The 27,191-nt window shown below is 40.8% G+C and overlaps 1 protein-coding gene across 4 annotated transcripts in view; it reads right to left on the bottom strand.

Moving 5' to 3' along the window:
- Nucleotides 1-27,191, bottom strand: part of LOC121271036 (carcinoembryonic antigen-related cell adhesion molecule 6-like) — an 86,019-nt gene that overhangs the window by 42,874 nt on the left and 15,954 nt on the right. For 2 of the 4 annotated variants that reach the window (XM_041176732.1, XM_041176731.1), the window contains exons 3-6: nucleotides 21,673-21,948; nucleotides 19,299-19,565; nucleotides 15,522-15,797; nucleotides 13,803-14,066 (exon numbers count right to left, since the gene is read on the bottom strand). In XM_041176732.1, the coding sequence (XP_041032666.1) occupies nucleotides 13,803-14,066; nucleotides 15,522-15,797; nucleotides 19,299-19,565; nucleotides 21,673-21,948 (1,083 nt within the window). The remainder of the gene's footprint in view (nucleotides 1-13,802; nucleotides 14,067-15,521; nucleotides 15,798-19,298; nucleotides 19,566-21,672; nucleotides 21,949-27,191) is intronic. The other 2 variants (XM_041176733.1, XM_041176734.1) reach the window with 2 other exon arrangements.

The following is a 27,191-nucleotide window of genomic DNA, read 5'->3' on the forward strand; positions in this document are numbered from 1 at the left end:
TGATCTCCACAGCAGAGGTGGAAGCAGCCTGCTGACTGTGATGACTTTGGGCGGACGTCCTCTGGAGGGCCCTGGCCTTTTTTCAGGGTCCTGCTGTGTGGCAGTGGCAGACTCCTTGGGCTGTGGAGCTGGAGCTCTGAGGTCATGGGAAGAGTGGATTTGGATGGGCTGGAAAGCCCAAAGTCACCTGGGTGCATGGCCCCGAGGTGTACACCTGCTGATCCTTTTCCCTTTGGGTGCCCAAGGGCCCATGGGTGACTCATCGAGGAGAAGAGTAGCTACAGTGAGATCGGGGTACCTTGCACCCCTCTCACATGACATGTTGGAGGCAACCATGTCATCAACGATGGAGTTCAGACCGTGCAGCAGTGCAGGACCAATTTCCTGGACCAAGGTCTCCATGGTGGCTGCCAGCATACCAGTGTTGACCTCGGTGTGTTGGCATGACGGCATGATCACCTTGGACTGAAGGCGGACGGAGTCCTCCATTGTGCCTTGCAATCTGAGGGGTGCAGCAGTCATCCTTTCATGCTGTTCCTGTGATTGTTGCTGCAGCTCCAACAACTGATTGAGGACAGAGTCCAGACTCTAATCATCTGACTTAGACTCAGCAGATCCCTTGCCTCCAGCAATCCTCCGAATGCCGGCTATCTCAGGTGTTTCTGCCTCTGCCTGCCATGGAACAGATTGTGTACTACGCTCACCAGACAGTGAACCGAGCCTGCTGTACATGTAGGTTCCACCGAGGTGTGTGTCGCTGCACTGTTGGAGGGTGTGGGTGAGCACTCTGACAGGTCTTCGAGGGTGCTGCCCTGAGGGTCCTCATCCGAGATGCTGTCGGCGCCGGAGTCAGGGCCAAGGTTGCATGAGGGCGATGTGGCAGATGTGCCTATGAGAAAAAGTGGAGATTATTAGTGCATGGCTGCTGCAATACACAGAACAGTGGACCCACAGTTGAGGTGCCAGAGGGATGATCTGGTGCATAATCTTCATTTGGATGCTTGGCACCAGTTTAGCCGTAGCCGCAGGAACAGTCCACATCCTCTCCGGCTAGCTCTAAGGCATGGTCTTTGAAGGGAGTGAGGACCTTCATGTCCGACACTCCACCCCCCTGCTCTGGGACCTCTCCCTTTTATTGTGTGCGATCTTCTCCTGCATAAAGACAGATGGAGATAGAGTGTGAGCAAGGTGCATGTCTGGCCAAATGAGAAGGATGCCAGGTGTGCGTGTGTGTATGTGTGTTTGCAGAGTGGAGCCATGGACAGGATGAGGAGATGATCTCCAGAGGAGGTGAGGCCAAATGGAGATGTGAAGGTGTGTGAGAGAGACTGAGTGGTGATGTCCCTTGAGCTGGCAGTGAGTGAGATGCCAGTAAATGTGTGATGAGCTTGAGAGCATGTGAGTTTAGAGTGATGAAATGGTTGACTTAGCCTGGCATCGTGGATGAGATCATTCATCCTCTTTCAGCATTGAAAGGCTGACCTCTTCTAGGCAGCATTGGCACTCACCACTGCTGCCACTGCCTCCCAAGCCAGATTGGTGATATTGCTGCTCCTCCTGCAGCCAGAGCAGGGGTAGAGGATGGTGGACCCCCACGGCATCCAAAAGGCATTCCAGGGATGTGTCATTGAATTGGGGGTCTGCAGTCTTCTTGCCTTTCGTGTCATGTCTTCTGCGCAGCAGTTCTGGGCTGGAAGCACTGAGAGGTGTATGCGCAACTGCACTTAAAGTATGGCGCCCGGCATGAGGAAGTGGCAAGGTGACGGTGTGGCGGGCAAATCAGGGGCCACCCGCCAGTGAAATGGTGTTTCCCTGGAATGCATTATTAATGAGGTGGGAATGGGACAATACAGTGTGAAAAGCCACCATTGCAGCTGGTGGGCAAAACATCCTTTTTCCTACCGGTTACCGCACATAGTGTGAATCTGGGACGATTCTGCCCTATATTAGAATTTTTTTGTATCTGTCAATTTGAATTTGTTTTAAACTGAGCCAGGCACTGGGTAAATATTACAAATATTCCAGTAAGTATAGTAACAACTCGATTGCCAAACTTCTGCATAAACTTGCAACTTGATTACTGAGTCTTTGCTCATTTCAGCAAGATTTTCATATTTATGGGAAATGAATATGCAAAATATCCATTAATGATGATGCATGACTTTGAGAAAACAATTTGGTTTGGAGAACTTTAGTAATTCTGCTGGGACTGCAGCAAAATGGCAGTTAAGTAATTCACATTTGAGCATCAAGAGGGTGAAATTCAAATTGGGAGGGGATGCAAAGCCTTAGTATCACATCTTGTCACCACTGATAAATCTTGTCTGAAATTCATTACCACAAACTTGATTTTCACCTCCAAGTATTTAGAGCATTATTAGATGTCTAATGTTACATTTCTGAAATCCGAGTGGATGCAAAGTATTTTTGTTGAAATATTTTAATGTATAAATTAATTCTTCTTGTTGTTAACTTGAAGAAACACAATATAAGTTTTAACTCTGGGCTCACAGATACTTCACAGTCTTCCTTCAGCAGCATAAAAAAATTGAATGATCAGGAATAAACTTCATTATTCTTAAATAATGAACCAGCAAACAATGACCAACATGAATTCAGAAGGAGAGAAATACCTGCTGGACAAAATGCCTTAGCATTATTGAGGAAGCTACATGTGTGAAGTACACTGTGAAAAGACAAAGCACACTATTTCAAGCTTTATAAACAGCATTTAAATGAAGTTCCACACAAGACTAGTGGCTAAGTTTGAGGATGAGAGCTTTTAGGACAAGTTTGGGGACAAGCCAAGAAATCTTACAACACAGAAGTAGGCTGTTCAATCCATATTATCTGTGCTGCCTTTTTAAAGGGCTATCGCATTGGTCAGATCCTCTTGGCCTTTCCTAATAGCCATGTAGTAATTTTCTGTTCAAGTAAGTAGCCAATTGCCTTTTAGGAATTACTGTTGAATTCATATCCACCACTCTTGAGGTAGTGCATTTGGATCTTAACAATTCCCAGAAAAAAAAATCCTCATCTTATCCTGGTTCTTTTTCCAACTATCTTAAATCTGTCTCCTCTGGTTAATGACCTTTCTGTCAGAGGAAGCAATCACTTTCTATGCACTCTATCAAACCTCCTCAATTTTGAAAACTCTGCTAAACCACCCCTGAACTTTCTCTGCCTTAACAACTTATTATTGTTATAGCACCTTTAATGTAAAAACATATCCCAAAGTGCTTCACATGAGCTGTATGATACAGAATATGACACCAAGCCATATAAGGAGATATTAGGTCAAATGACCAAAAGCTTGTTCAAGGAGTGCCTTAAGAAGGAAAGTTAGTATAGAGCTAGAGACATATGGGAAGGGTATTCCAGAGCTTAAGGCCTAGACAGCAAGGCCCCCCGGTGGCGGAGCGACTGTTCTCAGGAGAACAGCCCCAACTTCTCTGGTTTGTCCACATAACTGAAGACCCTCATCCCTGGTATCATTTTGGTAAATCTGCTCAGAAACTGCTTCAAGGTTGGACATACTTCTTAAAGTGTGTTGTCTAAAGTAGGAAGGAAAAGAATGGATGATATATGTACTCTATTAGAGTACTCTGTACTTTCTAACTAAAAATTGCTAAGGGTCAAGTTAAAACAAATATAGGATTCCTAGCAGACTTGATGCTCCAGTCACTGGTGACCAGCAGTCACAATGATAAGAGAATGTTCATCTGTTTGGTCAATACAATAGAGTACAAATCAGACAAAGACATGCCCATAATACTCTGATCAGACCACAGTTGAGTACTATGTGCAGTTCTAGTGACGTGAGACACAGGTGACAAGTTCAAGTCGTGAAAACAGAGTGAAGATAACCCACAAATACCAGTAACAGGAACAAGGGTGATGGTGGGGGGAGGCTGATTTAAGAAACAATGACAAATTGTATATGGAGAAAAGTAAATTGTATGGAAAAGATAATTTCAAAAAAGTACTTAAAAATAAACAGAGTCGTACCAAGAGGCCACAGGTTCAAATTAATAAAAGACAGATTGAGAGGTGATATCAAGAATTTATTCATGCTGCTCTATGCATGGAATGGAGTTCCAGATAAAGGAGTAGAAGATAAAAGTCTGATTCCATTTAAGAACCAATTACATGCTGCAGTGGGGACTTTAGGGTTTTTTCTGGAGGGATGAACCAACGCTTTCCTAATTTGGCAATGTTGTGAAATTATATACCTCAAGACTTGAGGTGGTGAGTTGTCAGATTGCTTTATTGATGGGTAGGTAGATAGATAGATAAAGTGTAATTATTATCATAATTTAGTCTATTAATAGAAGTTTTGAATTCATTTCACTTCAAAGTATCCAAAGTACGAAGAACAGACACATTTATTTTTTTAACCAGGTTCTACTGACCAGGAGCTGAACCACCCACCAATCTGAATAATTCCTTTCCTCACCAACAATAATTAAAATTTCATTAATTTCAGGATCACATGTCAATAGCAATTACATTTTGAAACTTTATAGTAACAGGCTTTGTTCAACACAACTTTACCCTAGGAAAGGTATAATGTTTTATGAGGTGTCATGGTTCTCCTGTTTAAACAAAAACATGTTATGCGAGGATGGATTAGTGTTGATTAGGTTAATCAGGCAATGTTGTATCATAACAGCAGTATTATGGCATTCAACACATAATGCATTGTGTGATGAATATTTAAATCATGATAGCCTTTTTTCCAGTGGGCATCAAATGATTGGGTTGAAGAACAATACATGCTCCTAATGTGCAGTGGTTAGTGTGTCCTGTCCCTTTAAGACCATGAGGTAAACTAATGGAAAATACTCTCAACAGGCATATATTCAGATCAGTGTGAGCTCAGTTTGGGTCTGCTGAGAGTAATATTGTAGTTGGTAACAGCAAGCCAATTGGTATGTCAAAATTTTCAAGTTATAATTTGCTGCTGTTTATTGATGAAGACATTTGAGTCAGATGCATTTATGATATTGATTTTTGCATGTTTAATATGCTCAACATTGAAATGCTGCTTCAGCAGACTGATGGCTATAGGAAACATGCCAGCCAGGCAGCATACAGTCTACATTAAGATGAAAGCAAGATTCTGTGGATGCTGGAAATCTGAAATAAAAACAGAAAATGCTGGAAAAACTCAGCAGGTCTGGCAGCATCTGTGGAGAGAGAAACAGAGTTAACATTTCAAGTCCATATGACCCTTCTTCAGAGCTATTATCCGGTCTACGTTGACAGGCTGTTACCTGAGTTCTGTTGATGAACCAAGTCTGGGCATCTATGCTTACAACCATGCAATGGACACACCTGGACATTATAATAACATTTTGTAAGGACGTGCAGGAGTGTCTGAAATTACAGCACATTTTAAACAATATATCTGAAAGTCTCTAAAGACAGCCAGGGCTTCTGGGAACCCTTTGAGCACATTTTAATACGAGATTTAGGTGATGTGTGCACAGATGGGTTAATGCTATTTACAGCATCGAACCCAGTCTGTCCAAAACTGAAGTCTGACACTGTTCTTTTCCAGAGCCCTGTATTGTTTAAAATAAGGAGTCACAGCAAAGTTTGGGACCCATCTCTAGACTTTTGCTATCAACATTACTGCCAAGCAGAAAATACTTTGCAATAATGCAGAAGCTAAAAATTAAATGTCCATTTAAATATGAATTGCAGGAATATGAGAGGCTTAATGTGTCCTTTAGCCTGGAGATGAGAACATGATTGGTGATCAATACTAAAATAAAATTTAGAATTCAGTAGTATAATCAGAATAACACTTCATAGTGAGTGTGTGAAGCTTAAAATGCAGTGAGAAACAAAATAACAAATAGATTTCACCATTCCTGTGTCTCCCTTTCTCTGATATTTAGTGTTTTTGTCCATTTGGAAATGTATATACAAGAAAGTGGGAGAAAAAGATCAAGGATTAAAACAATTTGACATTTTCATTCTTATAGCAATGCAAAGATTATTTGCTAGGGTAACAAATATGATGTAATCCACAGTTTTATCAATAAAATTAACAGGACCAAGGAACTGCACTTTCTTTATCAATGACCTCTACAGGTTCAGCCTATACATGGATTCAACTACTAGACACTTCCACCATTCCACCAATGAATTAGGTCATGAAAAGCTGATTACAGCCACAAATTACTTATGGACATATTGAACTTTTTAAGGAAGACGTGTATGTTTTTAAAGAAATACAAGCAAGGACATTGAGCAAAAGATGGCGGATAATGTAAAGTGGCCACTTTCTGGAAAATTCCTATTTGGATTATACTGACAGAGCTGTCCTGAGAGAACATGGAATGTTGCACCTTAAAAGGTGTTATGGCTTTCTTCAAACAGAAACACTTGAAAGGGAAATAGGAAAGATGCAACTGACTTAACTTTAATTTCCTGTTGTTGCAGAGACAAAGGCTGATTACCACATCTCAGCAGTCATTTAAAAACCATCTCCCATTGATTTATATCTCAGGATGTGTAAAATGGTCGGAGATGAAGAAAACACACTCTGTGCGCAAGACGATTTTTTTTTCCCCTTATAGGAATATATAGGGAAAAATGGGTTAAAAAGCTAGCTGCAGAGCAGTGCAATATGACAGCAAGAAGACCAGCTAGTCATCCCTACAGTTGCAGGTGAAGTCTGTCTCTGTCTCCCTTTCTCTCTGTTTCTGGAGGCAAGGCTCAGCGGAAGCCCCAATCAAAAAAGAAATAGGACAGCTTCTTCAGCTATCCTGCAGAACCAAGTGCCTCTGAACCAACTGCGAAAATGCCAAAGTCAGCTCTAACCGAATCACCCAACTTAACGACCACAACGTTTTGCCATTTATGCCTCACAGACAAGCCAGAGACTGATTTGTTTATCTTTTTTAACTTTTATTTTGACTCGTAACTTCTCATTTCTGATCTTTGTGTATGTGTGTTGCATTTTTATTATTTTTCTTAGGTTTTTAGTAATTAATAAGTTTACTCTTTCTTTGACTCAAAAAGCCTGGTTAAATTGGCTGCTTCTAAAAAAAATACACATTTGGGCTGGGAAAAGGTACCTACGGGGGAAAGGATCCCTTTTAAATTAACCTGGTTGTGACCAACTGAAGGGGTTGAGTAAAGAAGGGGAGCCAGCTTATTCCTCCCCACCCAAGAGCATAACAAAATTGGGGTCCCATTTGGGAAGTTACCAAATTGGGGGACTTTGCTCTGGGACCGGTCGTAACAGCTACAAATGAATGACATAACGTGGAAATATGTTACCTACCTATTACAACTATTTGTTTAGTTGAGGCACTATACCTTCTGTTAAATTGTTAAACGCCTGGCAGATATAATTTCTAGTGCCATTCAAAGTAATGCTAGGAATCTTAAATTGTTGCCCTTTTTGGTGAAAAGAATTATCATTGAAATACCATTCCAAATCTGCAGGTGCACACAGAACATGAAAAAGTAACAATTCTTCCATTAAGGTAAATCAGGGTTAGTGGATATATAATAGGGAGATGCGGCCTATCTGAGATAAATGCATAAACTTATTGCAACAATTTCATGCTAAAATGAAAAGCAGTTAAGAAATAGATCACTGCCACCACAGAAACTACACACTCATGTTTTTTACACACTATTGATATAAAAAAAAACTAGGAATATAAACCGAAGCCAATTAGCTGATGTCAGTACTAGTAATACTGTATAACCATCCACCCATGTGCATTTTCAGCCTTTTGATTTCCCAAAATTTTGCAAACACAGTTAACCCACCCTGCCTTGATGAGTAAATAGATGGTGAGGCACTGAGTTGAGGCTGAGACAGTTCCAAATTGGATTCTATCGACTTTGAAATTCCTGGGTTTGGAGCATGGTATCAGAGTATAGTTTGGGGATCTGGTTCTGACAAGTCTCCTTTTGTTTGTTAAATTCTATTGTGACATCTTTCAGTGGCAGGACTGTTGGACTGATAACGGATGGAATCTTCCCAATCTCACAGGGCGGGCTGAAGGCAGGAGCAGGAAATATTAACATCTGGTCAGTGGGCTAACACATTCCTGACTTTGAGCAATCTTCCCAGAATTGGGTCATCACCGGGAAAGGCTACCTCCCCAGCAGTGGCAGGTAACCAACCTGCATAACCCAATTCTGGGCTGATTAAGGATGCCATTGAGATCTTTCCTGCAGGTGCTTGGGTGGCCCGCGAGGCCTCCTACATTCACTCTCCCACTCGAGCAACAGCTGTTAGCAATCCACAGCTTTGGCCACCTTTTTTGAAATTGAATACCACTTCAGAGGGCACCTCAAGATGTAGGTACGTGTGTGTAGCTGGTAGGCTAGGAAGGTGTGCCTGGATGAGATGTAGATGTAAGGAGTGAGTCCTGAATGTCAGCGCAAGGTGTCTGAAGCGATGTGAGTGTTGTCAGTCGTGGTTGCAAGATCTGGTGTTACTGATGCATTCGCCCACCTTGATCACCCAAGTGAAGTCATTAAATCTTTATTGGTACTGCTACCATATCTGTGGTGAGATATTCTGGGCATTCACTATTCTTGCCACATGTTTTCACTCCCTCCTCAGGGTCACTCTGGAGGCTGATGACCTGAAGTGGAGTGCCATTTCAGGGAATATATTCCAGGGTGTAGGACAGGCAGGGGACAGGGAGAATGACCCAAACAAAGGAGAAGATCCCAAACCAGGGAGGGAAGTAGAAACAGGTCCCAGAAGAAGGTCCCAGGTAAGGGACAAGGAGAGAGATCAGAAACAGATCCTGTTGAGAAGAAGGAGCAAAGCAATAGGCTTAGAATTAAATAAAGAGGTGCAGATTTAAGACTTATAGACTTAAGCAAAGTGGGCTTGAGAGAACCCCGAAGATCTGAGAGGGTAGCTGAAGGTTCATGACTCTGTGCTGCTGGCTGTTAAGGCAAAGATACCCTTTTGGAGGAGTGGGGTTCTGCTTGGCACAGCTAAAGATCTGAAAGCGTGCTCGGAAGGTGAAGCTTGAGAGTGCATGGAAATCCAGAAGTAAGAAATTTCAGGAGGCGATATTGAAACCCTGGAGGTGAATCCTGGTTGAAGCTGTCTGAATGGGAGCGACATTTGAAGAGAGTTCTAAGGAAAGTTCTTCAAATGTGGAGATTGGAAACCCTCGTGAGAAAGGCTTAAGGCAGCATTTTCTGCCTGTCGGGCGGGCCCGACCCAATCCCCGGTGGGCGGGGAGACGATCCCTGCCGGAGAAGCGGTCCGCGCTGCCATTTTACGTGGGCGGGACAATTAAGACCCATCCAGCATGAAGTCCGGTGGGAAGTGCTATGTACTCCCTGTGCAGGCCGGGGGTGGGGGGGGAGGATTCTCTAAAAGTGAGAGTGCGCTCTTTAGCGCATGCACACGAAAGAGCACACATCTCCCTGAGGCTAAGTGCTTCCACTTTGAAAAATATGAAAAATAGAAAAAAACCCTAACATGTCCCCCTCATGTGACAATGTCACATGAGATGGGACATGTTCATAATTTACATAATAAGTTTATTAAACTTTTTAAATCCCGACATGAAACCTCATCCCGCTGGTGGATGAGGTTTCATGTATTTTCCATTGCCTGCTGGTGCTCCTGGCCTGCCCGCCAACCTTAAAGTTGGACGGCAGGTCCTTTAATTGTATAAGTGATCCTGTAAATGCCCTCAATTGGCCATTGACAGGTCGCCGGCCCGCCTTCCTGAAAATTTAAATGGGGCGCGGGGATGTTGGAGGTTTTGCCTGATGTCATCCCGCGTCATTTTATGTGTCGGCGAGCGGGCCCCGCTCCCTGCTCGCTGATGGCAAAATTCTGCCCTTCGTTTCAGTGAGACCTGTTGACTCACTGTGACAAGCGTCTGGGTGAGTTGTCGAGAAATCCATAGAATCTGCTTTGGTCACATCTGTCATTTACTTTGGAGTGTGGTATGTCTGACCACAGTTCGCCAGTTGGTTCACATGTACCACCTATTTACCCTGAATATTAGAGTATAAGACAGGCACGGTAAACTGTGTTATCCTCCCGAATTTGTATTTGTGTGTAAATATATAGTTAGGGTGAAGGAATAGTGAATATTTGAATCATTTTCTTGTATTTAAATTGAGATTTTTCCAACCTTTTTATCTGGTGTAATAGATCTCATTTTTCTTGTTCAATAGATGTTTTATTCTTTGTGTTAAAAGTTCATCAGCAGACTCCTGTGAATTTGTTCAGTAACTTACCTCCACAATTCCAAAAAAACAGTTATGATCTGTCAAGCCAGGTTTCACTGTGGGATCTGACTTGTCCAGTATTAACATAGCTGGGATTATATTGCCCATCCCTAATTGCCCTTGAGAAGGTATATATCCCTTTTGGATCATGAGAAGAAACTGAGAGAAAATGTTCTCGACAGACACAAATTGAGATCAATGGGAGCTCATCTTATGTCTGTTGACAACAATGTTTCTATTGCTGACAGCAATCTAAGGTCTTCAAGTTATGGGGTGCAAAATTTAATGGACGCAGTTTTTGGGTGTGAGGGATACAACATAAAATTCATGTACCGTTTCCATAGTTGTGACATTGAGAGGTGTGCCCCACCCTGTGCAGCAATCTCTATTTCCCTGCAGCCACCCCTGCACACTTCTGGGGGCTGAATAACTTGCGGTAGGAAACACATGTTCCAGGCAGCGTTTTCTCTTTAAAGATGCCATCCCTTTAAAAGGAAGTCACAGCAATGGGTGGCAGGCTGCTGGATAATTGCATTTGGCCCCTGGCCGAGACGCTATGTTACACTAATGGAAGGCAAGGGCCCTGGGATGTGGTGATGTTGCCCTGCACTCACTATGCTGAGAGGCAGAAGCTGACAAGGAGACTATGTTTCTGTGGGGTGTAAGAAGCCTCCAGAGAGTGACCCTGTGGAGGGAGTGAAAGCCTGTGGCAAGGGTAGTGAATGCCCAGGGTATCTCACCACAGACCTGACAGCAGTGCTAATAAAGATTTAGTGACTTCACTTGGGTAGTCAAGGTGGGCGGATGCATCAGCACACCTGATCTCGCAACAACTGACAGCACTCACGTTGCTTCAGGCACCAGACCTTAACATTCAGGACTCAGTCCTAGCCTCCTTACATCTAGATCTCACTCAAACACATCTTACAAGCATCACAGCACCCCCTCCCACCACCCCCACCCCCCCACCACCCCCCCCCACACACACACACACACACACACACATACACACACACACACACACACACACCTGTTGCTGCCACCATATACTTTCAGCTATGGCAGGCAGCACTCAAACACACAGTCAATGACATTCTGCCCTCTCTCCTGCAGAGGAAGATCAGCCACAATTGGTAGAGAAGTCAGAGGACCAGGACAAATTCAACACCTTAGTGCCAAGAAGCAGAATAAACTTCGGATCATAGGCAGCACTGCTACAGAGCAAATGGCATGCGGTGCAGCATAGGTTATTCTAGATGAGGGTAAGTTGTTGCCTAGTGCACTAGCTTCTCAGCCTCGTCCCGAAAGGTGACATGAAATGAAAACCACAAGTGGAATGACCATGGATCACCCCACCCACCTTCTCTTATCCCTATAGCCCCACCCCCAACGCTCTTATGCTTTTAGGTATCCAAGAACTGCCAGCTGCTCAGCCCCTTCAGAAGCAATAGAAGAGTGAGAGGAGGAAGTTACTTTGAAGAAGTACATTCACCTGACCCAACACTTGCAGGCACCAATGCAGATACTTGCACAGTGCATACCTTAGAGATTAGTTTAGAATTAGGATTTGCACTGGACTTAAGTGGGCTACAGTCAGGACAAGAGAATAGGTCAGCTCCTGTGCCTCCTCATATTCCCCATGCCTCTTCCATGCTCCTGTGTATCCGCATGCTCCCTCATATCTTCCATAGCCACTCACCCAGTATCCATTATATACAAACCTCATGAGACATGTAATAACAATGGAAAGGCTTTAAAATGAACTTGAAAAATTTAACCTCACAGGTTCATAAACCGTCAAACACACATCCATACATACTCCAGTGTGAAAAAATACTTTAATCCTATTGAAAAAAAAAACTTAGATTCTCTTAAGTGGTCAGGAAGTGGTGAAAAGAAACAAACAGCCATTCAAAATGTCATGAAAGAAACTGAAACCTACTGCAATCATAAAATTACCAAACAAAGCTCTTCACAGCTATGTCAACAGATCCCTTGCTAAGCTCAGTCCATTCGTGATACTTGAACCTCAGCCAAGCATTCATAATGGACTCAGCTGTAAAAGACATACCATTAAGTGCTGATTACAATGGACCCTTTGGAAATTTAAGGAATAGATGGCCAGATTTTTCGAAGGCTCAGATCATTCCAACAGGGTCCCCTACATATGTTTTTCAATGGTTTTGAATGTACAAGAACATTTTCTGCAATGGAAAATGTGCTCTAATGCATCTCAGTACACAATGCTAGTCAATGCAATGGTCAACTTACCTTTAAAGATAGAACCCTATGATCAATCATTGCATTAAAACATAATGAAAGCCATACAAAAGCTTGAAACATATAGTTAAATATTTTAACAGAATGCACTATCATACACCATCTAAACTCCCTTTAAACCTACCTGTCAAAATGTTGCTAGCTCTAGATCAGGGTTTCCCCCATGGTTCACAACTCTTCTGAGGAGCCATGGACCATGTTTCCTGGCAAAACTCACCCAATGTATCAACATTACACAGGCCCACAATGGAATCAGCAAGGTCAGGAATGCAAGGTGTGGGCTTGCTACCTGTGCCCTTGTTCCACGCCAGCAAAAAATTGTTGCCAATGGGGCTTGGCCCGGAAATCCAGGAATTGGTTCCCTCCTGCCATTTTTATATGTCTCTTGACTTAATGCAACTCCATGAAAATCCAGCCCCACATGTGTGAATCTGTACTTCAAATCATGAATTGAGCACTGCTGGACCAAATAATCAATGCTTTGAAAAGGATGTGCAGGAAAGCCTTAACTTAAAATATATTTAAATCATCTCTGCTGAAGTTTCAGTAAGTGACCAGGAGGCCTTTTTAGTTGGTTAATGTTATGTACGGATTTGGTTAATATTATTAAAGCATCAAAACCAGCCTATGTGAAGCTATCATCTTACTGCGATCTGACACAACTCTCCTAATTTACAGAGAATTTTCTAAATAAGGTCCCACAACAAAGTTTGTGGTCTCTCTCTAGATGTTTACTGCAAATGTAATACCAATTGTCCTTCTAAATAACATTTTGTGGAATATTAGAAGAAGCAAACCAAATTGATCTTAATGTATCCTTTGGCTTGAAGATGAGAACGTGATTGGGTGAGCAAAAACACTATTAAGATGAAGTTTGTGATTCACGAATAAAACTAGAATGAAAGTTTACATGTAATAAAAAATGCTTTAAGATACAAACAGAAACAAAATGACAAATAGATTTCACCATTGATGTGTCTCCCCTTTTCAGAAATCAAAGTTGAAGTTTTCATTTGAAAATGCATATGAAAGAAAATGGGAAATAGATCAAGGGTTAAAACAATTTGATACTTTGATTCTTATAGCATCAATGTAAATATTATTTGTTAGCGCAACAAATAAAATGTTATCCACAATTTTATCATCAAAACTAACAGGACCAAGAAGCTGCACCTTCTTTATCAGTCTATTCGTAGAATTAACTACTAGAAACCATCACCATTCCACAAGTGGAGTATAAACTAAAGTAATAAATTGAAAAATGTGTTACCTACCTATTACAACTATTTGTTTAGTTGAGGCGCCATACCTTTTTGTTAAATTGTTAAAGGCCTGACAGGTATAATTTCCAGTGCCATTCAAAGTAATACTAGAAATGTTAAGTTGTTGCCCTTTTTGTTGAAGAGAGGTATCGTTGAGATACCATTCCAATTCTGCAGGTGGGTTTGAGTCCACAGAACATGAAAAAGTAACAGCTCTTCCAGAAAGGTAAGTGGACAAATCAGGGTTTATGGATATGTTAGGGAGATCCGGTCCATCTAAAATAAATGCACAAATGTATTGTAATAAAATTATGCTAAAATAAAAGGCAGTAGTGGACTACACAATTATAGAGATCACCACCACCACAGAAACTACACACCCTTGTGTTTTCTACACTCCTCTGGTATGTAAACTGAAATCAAGAAGTTGTGCCATTTTCACCAGTGTATAATCACGAGATCCATTGTCAGTTTCCCATTATGTAGTGTCGAGGGGCCCAGTGTCAATCTCCCAAGTATGTAATGACAGGGCTCAATGCCAATTCCTAGTTTGTAGTGGTGATGCACAATGTCAGTCTCCTAATACTGGTTGACTGCAGAACAATCAACTGACATTACAAAATTGGGAGGGAAGCATTTGAAAGATAATTTTTGGAAAACAAATTACTATGACCACAGTGACTGTCCTCTTGGCATTGATAGAGCTGCAGAGCATCACAGTGATTTGGCATGGAGTCAATACAAGTCTTGCCCCTCCGCATATTCAACAGTATATTGTGCCTCCGGCAGTTTGAGGCCACTTCACTAAATTCAGCCAGGGTAGCAATGATGGCACAAGTGTTGAAATAGGCAAAATTGCCAAAGTATCCTGCTTCTGATGCTTTCTATTTACTCTTGTTGAATATGTATATTGTTAGACTTCAGGGCTAAGAGAGGATCTGCTTCCTGTAGTGATAACTTCCAGATATTCTCTTAAAATATGTGATCTGTAAAAACCTGCTGGGCATATACTGCAGTATTGTTGCATCAAATGTATTCTTTTGAAATAAGATTTCTATTAAATTATTCAATTTGTTCAACTATGAATCTCTTTCCTGAAACCAATCTGAATTTCATTACTCGGGGATCTAAAAATTAATTAACTTCATTGCAAAGATCAAATTCTAATTTAATCCCAAGTTGCCACTGAAACAACACATAACTGCTCTGATACTACTTATTATGCTTGCACGGACTACACCACCTGGTATCACTGCGAGTAGAGTTAAGATTGAATAGCTATGTTCAATGGCAATTGGAATCATAACTCAATAGTTTGCACACCCCAAAAGTTTTGTTCATTTAAGATTATTTTGTAAAAAAAGGAATGTGTAGGCAACAAAAACTGATCAACACCACCACCTATCAATGAATATCATTATTATTACCAGTCCTGTCTGAAAAAGATCAAAATATTTCAAGATTACTTCTTTAAATAAACTCAGAGCCAATTACCCTTGATATTGTATGAATGTCATGAAGCAATTGCCAGGATTTTGATGAGGTTTCTCAGGCATGCAAATCTTTGGAACACAATCCACAGAGCCTCCCCATTTACTGAGCCTCACCATTTTTACGTGTTTCAATAAGTAATCTTTATATGCAAAAGATCAAATTTTTTTTCTTTCCCAGTCACAAATTTAGCAGGAATGGTAATAAGTTATAAAAATAATGATCCATTGGGAAACTTACAGCTGACATTTAGATTGTATGGATCACTTGTCATTCTGCTAAAGGAGTTGAATGCATAGCACATGAATCCTCCATCAGACCGTAACACTCCAGATATAGTGAGAGTTCTATTATCATCACTTAGAATAAATCTGTTATCAGGAATAATAGTGCTATTGTCTTCAAGCCACTGATATGAAACTGTGGTGCCTGATGCGAAGCACGTCAGAGTCACGGTGTCATTGTGTTCTACTGGGTTGGTGACATTGGCGATAACATTAGGCTTGGAAACAGGTTCTGTCAAAACACAGGAGAGTAGTTAACACAACTGAAAAGTAAGTTTGGAGGATGGTTTGAGTGCCAGATTCTAAAGACAACATTTGTGTACTCAATTCTTCATCTGTGGATTTTTATAGAAAATAATTCCTGTTATACTTTGAGTTTAAACTGTGCAAGTTCCATATGTTGATGCTGAAATTCAGACACTGTGCGGCAGAAACTTGTCCTCCATCAATTTGGCGCACTGTTATTCCTATCATTCTCAAAAATAAGAAGCTTTACTTGGTAACATTTCACTTTTATCTGCAGTGCAGGTATATGTCTAATTCATACAACAGATATCCCTTAGTTCCTAAGTCTGAATTAGCTACAAAATGGGTAAAAGACAACAAAGAGGATGAAACATAAAAAGTTGGAATCTGACCAGCTATTAGTCTGTACCTTGTGAAGCAAAGGATTCTTTCTTGTGTAGATGTTATACAATAAGCTATATGTTTGAACAAAGTGGCAATAGTATATATGGGCCGAGCTTTTCCACATTGTATAAAGGCAAATGAACAACTTATAATTAAGTAACAGCTAAAGAAAAAAAATGTGATGGAATTGTTTGCAAGATCCCTCCATGCTATTAAGAATAAAAGATCGCCAAAGGAAATTAAAACAAACCTTTGGTAAATAGCTGTTAATGCTTCCAATAATCTGTTAAATAGAAATTCTGTACAAGTTGTGTGAAATCCCTAGAGGCAGTGTTATTGTAGGGACAATGTGCCTCCTGAGACAGTTTCAGCAAATGCTGGTTACCCTGCGACAGTTATCGTTGATGCCACCAGCTCCAGATTATGCTCAACCCATTCTCCAACAACATTTAGTATTGCATAATAGCTTTCAACCCATTGTGGCAATCTCCAGTTGAATCTGGTTGACAGCCATCTGCTGACTTCTAATGGAAGCCGATTTACCCCAAAGACTAAAGTCTGGGTTGATTTGCAAGTTGTTTTATTTCTTGACTTATTCACTCCTTTCATTCACATGTTCCTGAAACAAGCATTCCTTTCCCATTTAAAGTCATCCTTTTAATTTTTTTTATCATTCATGAGATGTGGGCATCACAGGCAAAGCCAGCGTTTATTGCCCATTCCTAATTGCCCTTGAGAAAGTAGTGGTGGGCTGCCTTTCTGAACTGCTGCAGTCCATGTGTTGTAGGAACATCCACAGTACCTCACATTGGAAAGATTGTGCTTGCATTTTATACACTTCAGAAAGTTTTCAAGTGTTTCACATCTAATTAAGTGCTTTAGGCCAATCTAAGAAGTTGGGTTTAACTAACATCGATTTTGCTTTCGGCTCTGGCAGTGCACACTCTGAACTGGCCTTGGCAGAATTAATATGAAAGTGGGAGTGAGAAGCAGGTTGCCTTTCAGCCTGGATTTTCCTCTTCTCCTCGCCCTGTGTGTGGCGAGGAAGGAAGAGGAGCAGAAGGGTGGGGGGGGGGGGGGTATGTCCCTCCACACTAAGCTGTGTGTGTGTGTGTGTCCCCGCTTCACTCCCAGTCTCAGGGTTTTCTTGCAATCACACACATGCACTCTCAATCACAACCGCATCAAAATCATGAGATGACTGAGGTCAGGCGGGAACATAGGACCCTTAGAAGAACACATTCAGAAGCAGAACCAGATCCACCTGTGGAGGAAGTAAAGTCTGAAGCTGTATTGGAGGTGGAAGTTGCTGAGATCCCTGTGTTAAAATCTCCATGCGCTGATCCAGTACCCATGGTGGCTTAGGGTTCCGGGAAATTGTCACCTCTTACCTTGCAATCCAGGAACCTTCAGCCAGGTCTGAAGAAGAGTGAAGATTAAGGAATCAGCTCTCAACGAAAGCAAGGTCTAAACAAAAGTCCATGAGGTAGGCAAGAAAGGGGGGACTAGGGAACCTGGGATTCAGCCAATGGTTGCAATTGTTTAGAACAAGAGCAATCATTGGTTAATTAGCCTGTCAATCGGGATGGGTACATGTTAGTTTGGCTGCTTTGGACACTGACCATGCAGATTGACAGGCCACTTGGCCAATGAGCCCAGGCTCCCCTAAAAGCAGGGGTTCCAGTGATTAACACCATCTACACCCCCATCCCCCAGGTCCTGAATATGGCAGCCAATTTGTGCACAGTTCCACAGGTGCTAATTAGATAAACTGTTTCGGGGTATTGTTTGCTGGGTAAAGGTTGGCCACTACACTGCGAGAACACCCTGCTCTTTTTCAAAAAAATATTTTTCTCAGATAGTGCCATGGGATGTTTTATGTCCATCTGACAGTACAGGATTCCTTCAATATTACATTTGTGTGTCAGCTGAGATTGTGAACAACTCTTAAAGTGGGGCATGCACCTGAACCCATTCTACCTCAGAAACTAAACTACCAGCATTGAGCCATGCCTGACACCACATTAAATAGTTGAATTCTTAACTCTCATCACTCAAAATGCATAACTTTTAATATTCAGATGGAGAGATTCCAAGTTTTAGCTTTAAATACACAAGAATGAAAAAGATCAGTCATTAACTTGCTTATAGAAATGAATTAGATAACAAATCAGCAATCAATTCATTTGCTTTTGTTTGGCTTTGCTTTCATGGAGTCAGAGGTGTGTGGGTGGTTCTAATATGGGTCTATTGTGTCTGTGTAGGGTGACGGCTGTGTACAGTCACACAAAGGAGATGTACATGTTTTTGACATTGACGGTTCCTTCTCCTTTTCCGAAAGTATTGCTGATTTATGGATTTTATTTTCCTGTTCAACAGCTTCTTTAGCTACTTGGGTATTGTATAAGTCAGCATAATGGTCTACTGCATTTTCACCTGAATGCATTTTAATTATTTACCAATCCGGAATCTAATAGGGAGAATAGAAAATGAAGCTTACAAGTTTGCAAATTATTCGTATTTAAATTTCCTTCAGAAAAATAGGGTTCAACTGCAGAAACCAATCTGGATAGAATATTAATGAAGCAAATGTTGTTGTTCAATGCCAGCACATTGAGAAGTAACAAAATGAAAATTCTGGTAATAGTGATGATTGCGAGAATAATGTTGAAGCAAAACAGTGAATGAATGAAGAGAAATTGTACCATTTATTTTCCATTTCAGTCATTCCTAAATGCTAATGGACCAATGAATTTTTGAAAAAAGAACTCATAACTTGATTATTTTTATGATAATAGAACGACAGATGTTTGTTAGTTTTAATATAGCTTAGCCACGTATGGTTATTATCTCACCATATCATGCTGTTTTTGTCTTCGGCTGCCTTTTAATTTAAACAATTATTATTGCATACAAAATTTCTATGTGAATTTATATTACAATAGCTTATTATACATTCCTCAATACTAGAAAATGTCATCCATTAAAAGATACTGAAATAAAACAATGCAATTTCTCTATTTCAAGAAGTAGAACAATGGAACAAACAAAATTCACCATGAGAGAAAGAAACATTTCTATGTTCTCTGGAAATATTACGTACCTACCACAGTCGTCATGTCGATTGTTGTCAGGCTGTATCTTTTTGTTGCATTGTTATAGGCCTCACAAGTGTAATTACCAGTGTTATTCAAGGATATCTCAGTAATGATTAGCTGCTGTATATTTTGCTGAAGAGAATTACCATTGAGATACCACTGAAATTCAGAAATGGGTTTTGAAATGGCAGAACAGGAAAAATTTACATTTGACCCTGAAATGTAGAAAGCAAGTTGTGGGCTGATGGATATATTAAGGGATTCCGGTCCATCTGAAATAAATGCACAGGTCGGTTGCAACATTTTATGTGGAAACTGTGGACTGTAAAACTAGCATGCAAACCATCACCACAGGACTAAACCCAACTAAAGCCCAGTCTCCATAACTAACACTACCTTCTATCAGCTATTCATATCCATATCAAGATATAGAAAATAGGTATGGAAACAAACTACTTTTAGCAAATGTAGGCCATCATTCATATTTGGCAGCATTTTAATTGTTTTGTTTTAAATTGTTCATAAATATTACAGAACTATGACTGTTGTTTGGCAGCATGTTTGAAATATCATCACGGAAATATTTATTTTACATTAGATTCTTTACCAGAGATACCAGAGGTATCAGCGTATAAGTCAACCTTTGAAGCCTTGAAAGATCTACGGTAAATACATCTTTATTTTCACTTGGCTAATTTGCTCTCCAACCTGGAGAGCACATTACCTGGGGCTGGATTTTACTCTCACCTGTTTGAATTGGCAAGTTTGAAGGCAGTGTTGGCATGTAAAATCCATTGGGAGTCGTGCCTGATGTACCCCTGCCTGCGCGGCCGCTTCCACAATTATACATGGGGCAGAGTATGAAGCTGAAAACTTCCAGTTGCACAGGTTGGTGTTGGGCAAGGCTGGCAGAACCTCCTTTGCAGACCCCTGGACCCATTGGGGATCCACCCAACGTCATCTCCCTACCCACCACCCCCCCACCCACCTCCCCTCCATCCCTTTACCCTCTCCCACTGGCCTCTAAAACACAGCCCCCACTCCCTCACTCCCCTTGTGAGGACTGCCAGGCAGGCGCCGGCAAGACCTCAGACTTACCTGCGAGTCTGGGCTCCTTTTCTTCGGAGCTGGCTGTAGTCAAAGCGGTGGCCACTGTTCCCGGTAGCGCTGTTGGGACTAGAGAGCTGCCGACCATCCAATAGCTGGCAGCTCTCTAATGTTGGACTCTCGTCTGAGATAAGGGCGGAAGTCTGACCTCCAGGCATTTTTTGTTGCTCATAGCATTAAATGGCTGCATGGCAGCCACTGGGACTGGGTTCTTCCTTGACTTTTTAGCAGGGGGTAGGTGGTGGTGGGGGAACAGAACCCCATTAAATCCAGCCCTTTGTTTCTGTTTTAGGCCTTCACTTGTCAATTTCTCTCTGCTATCCCCAAAAAAGTGATTCTTATTCACATATGAGCCTTGGCCATAAATGGTTTCAATTCTAATGGGTATCGTTGCCCAACTTAATCCTATTATGGAGTACATGTCTAAGCCTAAGAACCTTAGTTATCTAGGACTGCAAACCTAACCAATTTTAAGTTTAAGGTGTTGAAGTCAGTTACCTTAATCCCAGTCCAATATTCACATTTGCCTTGAATTTGTACTCTAGGTTGTGGTCAGATAATTTAGGAGAATTGTACGAACTGAAATGTAATTTTTTAGATTTGAAAAGATCAGGGACTCTTTATTACTTATATTAAGGTATCAGTAAGTAATGCATGGTATTTTTGCATCAATTATACTTTAATTTAGAACTGGTATGCTCACCATTTTCAAAAGTTTACACTACCTACACTTTGATAAGCATATTGTGGAAAAATTATTAAGCCAATTTTAATAGCTTGTACTGGGAAGTCCATCATGTGACTTCAATAAGTTAATTTGACAATTTTAATTAATGTTACAGTTCATGATGGCAGATTCCATACAGGCAAATTTGAATTATGACCAGCTAGTTATGTTGTTAATTGCCAAGAGATGTAAGCACTGAAATGAAGCTTGTTTTCATAATTATTTTTTGATCATATGAATGAGGGAACTCACAAATAATCAGCAGAATGATGGAAAACAATTTTGGTTCATGCTGTCTGGGATATATGTAATTATTCATTTCATTCATTTATATTAGTCAATACAAAAGGTAAACTGGTTTTGAAAAAGGGACTGCAGAACCTGTTGCCATTTCCATCAGTCAATGTTATTATGTTAATGAAATTGAAATTAGGTACAATTTATTAGGGATATGATACATTGATCAAATAGTGCAGTGTAAAAATCAGCAAGTTTCAAAATCACAAATCAAATGAGGTGCTTAAGTGATTTAGTGTGACACTTACAGTTAACATTTAGTAGATATAGATCACTTGTATTTTCGTTAATCATGTTGTATCCATAACACGTAAATTCTTCATCAGATCTCAACAATCCATATATAGTCAAGGTGCTGTTATCACTACTCAGACCAATCCTGTCACTGGAGTTAATAGTCTTATTATCCTTAAGCCACTGATATGAAACTGCTGTCCCTGATGCATGACATGTTAGAACCACTGTGTCATTGTATTCTACTGGATTGGTGTCATTGGATGAGATAGTGGGTTTAGAAACAGGTTCTGTCAAAACATAGCAGATTATTAATTGTTTGTAATAGAATGTAGAGGAAGTAGGATTTAGTTAATAGTTTCCGAAGAATATAGCTGGGCATCATCTTTTGATGCCTGAATTGCCTTGAATATTTTATGATTTATGACTATAACTTAATATAACAGAATGATGAATCATTTGTGCTTAATACATGTCATATTCATCATCAATGTACAATGATTTAAATGCATCTTCAATGGGATGTCATTGTAAAGATTCAACATGTATGGCTTTACAGCTCCATATAAAATTATTCTGAGAATAGTGGAAATTCTAACAAATATAGTTTATGCCATAATCTAAAATTATGCTCATTGATATTGTAATTAAAACATGTATAGAGATATCATAGGAACTGAACTTAGTGAAATTATGCACAGAAGAATAAAATGTAAATCAACAGAAATGAATAGGTACTGTGTATATTTTCCACTTTTCCTTATTTCTTCTTGGGAAGTTGGTAGTCCTTAGAAGGCCCTTTCCTTGACCATTCCTAGTTACCCTAACATGTTACTGATGGGCCCTCTTAAATCACTGCAGTCATGGTGATAGATGGCTGGTTGAAGGTTGAGACTTGCAGGATTTTGACCCAGCGCCAAAGAAGGAGCAGTGATAGGAAAGTGTGCTAACTCACAGAGCACTTGATGGTACTGTTCATGTGATATTCCTGCTCTTGTCTTTCTCAGCGATAAAGGTCATAAGGCTGCCGCTGTGGCTGATGAATTGTTGAAGTGTGCTCTGTAGCTAGCCATAATACATTGGTGATTAATGTATGGCTATTGAGTTCAGTAGTAAGAATGCTGATAAGGTAGTTTGATCTGTCCTGGCCTGGAACTGAGCTTTTGTATATTGCATCTGCATCCATCCGTGTGAATGGTGAATATGCTGTCATATTCCTTGTAGATGTTGGAACAGGAAGAGTGCCACTCACTGTAGAATACCCAGTACTTACAAATCTTCAACAGTCACATTGTTGATAAGTTTGAGCAAGTGAAGCTTTTGGGACAATGTTAACTTATAAGATTTTGACAGGGGGGGATTCAGTGATGGTGATTCATTGAATGTTATATGTAAGTGGTTAGGGTTTTGCTTTCTGTAGGCAGTCACTGTGTGGCACTTAAACGTGACTATTACCTTATACTTGTCTGCTCAGGCCTGGATGTTGTCTAGGTTCTGCTGCAAGGTGGCATGGGGAGCTGCATTATCAGAGGAGTAATGAATAGACCAGAACATTGTGAAAGCATCAGTGAACAACCACATCCCTAACCTTATAGCACTGGAGACGGTTGATTTGAAAATGCTGTCTTCAGGAACTCCTGCAGTGAAATCCTTGGGCTGACATCATTTGATTTGACAACCATTTGCTTTTTCTATATGTAAAACAAAACTTTTGACCTCGGTTTCACTAGGGCTCTTGGTACAAAACTTAGTTAAGTCCTGCCTTGGCATTGATGAGTTACGCCCACCTCTCCAATGGGTTATTCCTGAAACCCTGGGCAATGCTGCTAATTGATTGAAGCCTGCCAGTTTTGCGACTGGATGTGTTGCTGTTTGTCAAAATTGATGCAGTAGTGAGCTTCCAAACAGCACATTAGGAACTTCCATTTATAGAGTGCCTCAAACATTGTGAAGTAACCCCAGACGCTTCAGAGCATTATCAGGCAATATTTGAAACTGAATCTGATAAGGTAGAATTTGGACAAAAACTTGCTCAAATAGATAGGTTTTGATGGAGCATGTTGAAGTAGGTAAGCGACGTGGAGAGATTTAGGAGGAAATTGAGGAGCTTAGTGTTCAGTCAACTGAAGGCATGGCCTTTAATGAATGGTGGACTGATTAAAATCGGGGATACACCCGATAGCAGAATTGGAGGGCTGTAAAGCTGAGGAGGTTATTGAGAGATGGTGGGACAAGACCATGGAGAGATTTGAACACAAGAATGCTATACCTCCATGTAGTGTGTGGCTATTTCAAACCAATCTGGCCCTTCAGACTTCCCTGTCAGGTTTCCCGAGGGCCTGCAGTCATTAAAGGTAAAGCAGTCTTGCTATGTATATGGACTTTCATAAGGCATTCAATAAAGTATCTCATAATAAATGTTAGCAAAATCGAGGCCCATGCGGTGGCAGCATGGATAAAAGTTGACTGTGAGAGAGAGAAAACAGAGAGCAGTAGTGAACGGTTCTTAACTCAAGGAAACTTGGCCTACAGGCATTAAACTAAAAGTCAAGTTAAATTAAGGCACGTGGGCTCCATAATATACGTGTGACCAATTCATCTCCTGAGAGCCTGCCTCCCTTAAAACTGGAAGTATCAAGGCAAGATGGCAGAATTTTTTATTTTTATTCCCCACAGCTCACTTCCATCCCTTCCCTACCCCCTGACCAATTCTGGTGCATGAAAATCAAGGCCAGTACTCCAGAAGAGGCCTAACCGTTGATTTCAAAAGGTTTACTGTAACTTCCTTGCTTGTGTATCACCTCTATTTCTGAAGACCAGGATCTCATATGTTTTTTTTAATAACCTTGTTGACTTGTTCTGCTATCTTTAATGGTATGTGTATGTGAACCACCAGGTCTTTCTGTAACCTGCAAACCCCTTTAAAATTGTACCACTTAGTTTCTATTTTCTTGACTCTTTCTTCCCTTCATGTTGCACCACTTCCCACATCTCTGTATTAAGTTTCATAGGCCATATGTCTGCCCATTCCACCAGTCTATGTTCTCCCGAAGTCTGCTGCTATCCACTCATTGTTTACTACATTTCCGAGTTTTGTTACCTGCAAATGTTCAAATTGTACCCCAGGTACCCAAGCCCAGATCATTCATATATAGAAAAAACAGTTGTCCTGATACTGACTCCCAAAAGATACCAGGACTGTGTACAATTTTCAAACAACCGTTAACTACGACTCTCTGTTTTCTCTCTCTCAGTCAACCCTTATCCAAGTTTATCCCACTGCATGGGCTTCGATTTTGTGAATATTTATTATGAGACACTTTATTGAACGCCTTATGAAAGTCCATATACACAGCAAGACTGCATTACCTTCATCAACCTTCTCCATTATTTCATTGATTAACTTAAGCAAATTTATCAGATTAATTTGACTTTAACATATAATTTTTCCCTAAACCAAGCAACCCTAACTTTGTTCATCCTCTATTGCCCAGTCAGTGCACATTTGCCAATGACTGAGGTTATGGAACAAAAGACACGGGCCAGGAATTTTAGGATGACGGAGTTCCTGTCCTGCCATCTGAAGAGTCAGTGGGGAACACACCAGCCTGCCCCGCAGCTATGTCGCACTCCAATGAACGTTAATTGGTTGCAGGTGGGACTTCTGACCCTCACTCGGGAGGAGCCAGCAGCTCTCTAGCCCCTGCAGTGCCAGAAGCCTCAGCGGTCAAGGCTGGTACTGCATGCAGTCCCTGGAGCCAAAGTCTTGGGATTCCAGGAAAAGGTAAGTTATGGGGGTCTCAGGTCAGGGAGGATAGGGGAAGCCTAGAAGGTGGTGGACAGTATAGGGGATTGGGGTGTCGGGGGAGAGGCCAGGGGTGGGGAGCGAGGTCCAAGGGTTACCAGATCTTAAATGGGGGTGGGGGCGAAGGCGGTGCCCTAAGTTAAAAGGGGCTTCTTATGGAGGTGCAACCCCCACCCCTCTTCCCATCTGAAGCCTAAACCTGATTCCTCCATAGCTGGGAACTCCTCCTGCTAGCCTAAAAATTGAGGCTGGGCAGGAAACAGCCCTTAATTTGCCACTTAAGGGCCTCAATTGGGACTCGGGTGAGTGGCCCGTCCGAGACCTCGCCTGCCTGAGCGTAAAATTGCTGAGAGGTCTGGGAGGGTGGGAATGCAGTGGGAGGCCCATCCGTGCTATTTCACACTCACCCCCACCTACAAACCTGCCAGCTGAGGGGTGTAAAATTCAGGCCATGGTAGTATTTCAACTTGTCTCCTGGGCGTAAAACTGGCATTGCAGATTGATAGTCTAAATCACCCCATTTTCATTTCCAGTTCCTCAAATTCTTATTTAAAAAATATACAGGCACAAACTGAATAAAGTTTTTTTTTCTATTTTTGTTAGAACTTCACAACTGACATGGACTAACCACATAATTGAGGGACAAAATTAAACAAATTTTCAGAAAAACACAGCGACGTGCAATTCCAACTACAACTACAACAACTAGCACTACCACCAACGACAACAACAAGAATAACATTCACTAGTTACATCAATAATTCTACTTCTATAGATAATTATCCTTACGTACCGACTACAATGATGTCCCTTGTTGTCATGCTGTATCTTTTTGTTGCGTTATTAAAGACCTCACAAGTGTAATAAGCAATGTTATTCAAGGAAATATCAGAAATGATTAGCTGCTGTACATTTTGCTGAAGAGAATTACCATTAAAATACCAGTGAAATTCAGAAGCAGATTTTGAAATGGCAGAACAGGAGAAAATCACATTTGACCCCAAAATGTATAAAGCATACTGTGGATTGATAGATATAGTAAGAGATTCCGGTCCATCTAAAATAAATGAACAATTAGTTGCAATGTGTTATGTCGAAAATTCAGATTGTAAAACTAGTAAGCAGCCCATCACCACAAAACTGATCCTACTAAAGCAGAATCAAATCAATCCACCACTAATTCTATCCAATCCTCATACAATTTACTATATTGAAATAAAACCTATGAGCTAAATTGCACGTGAAAAAAAGCTTTGTTCCAAAATGAAGTCCTTTTCAGACTTCTATTTTGCAGTAATTTATTTCTTCCTAGTTTTACTTTTAAAATGTTTGTCAACATTGAAAAAGAACTAAAACGTTTATATCTTGGATGTGGTCATCTTTTGCTGTCTTACTCAGATACTTAAGAATCACATGATGGGGGAGACCACTCTGATTTTGGTTTTGTGTAAAGACCAAAAATGATTGAAGAAGCTAATGTTCAGCAACATCTTGGAAATACTGACCTTAACAAAGTCTAGTGTCAGACACATCTGTATATTGAAAGTAACTTCATGATTCTTAATATTTTGAATGTGGACTTTGGGGGAATTTGAGACAAATCTTGAGACAGAAGTAATATCTTTTTAAATTTGCAATGCATGAATTTATACCATAGAGTAAGAAGCATAAATTTGAATGCGAGTTAACAGGTTCAAGAAATGATGGCACAAAAGAGGACATCTCCTG

Source organism: Carcharodon carcharias, chromosome 29, assembly GCF_017639515.1.
Source record: "Carcharodon carcharias isolate sCarCar2 chromosome 29, sCarCar2.pri, whole genome shotgun sequence".
Taxonomy (NCBI): domain Eukaryota; kingdom Metazoa; phylum Chordata; class Chondrichthyes; order Lamniformes; family Lamnidae; genus Carcharodon; species Carcharodon carcharias.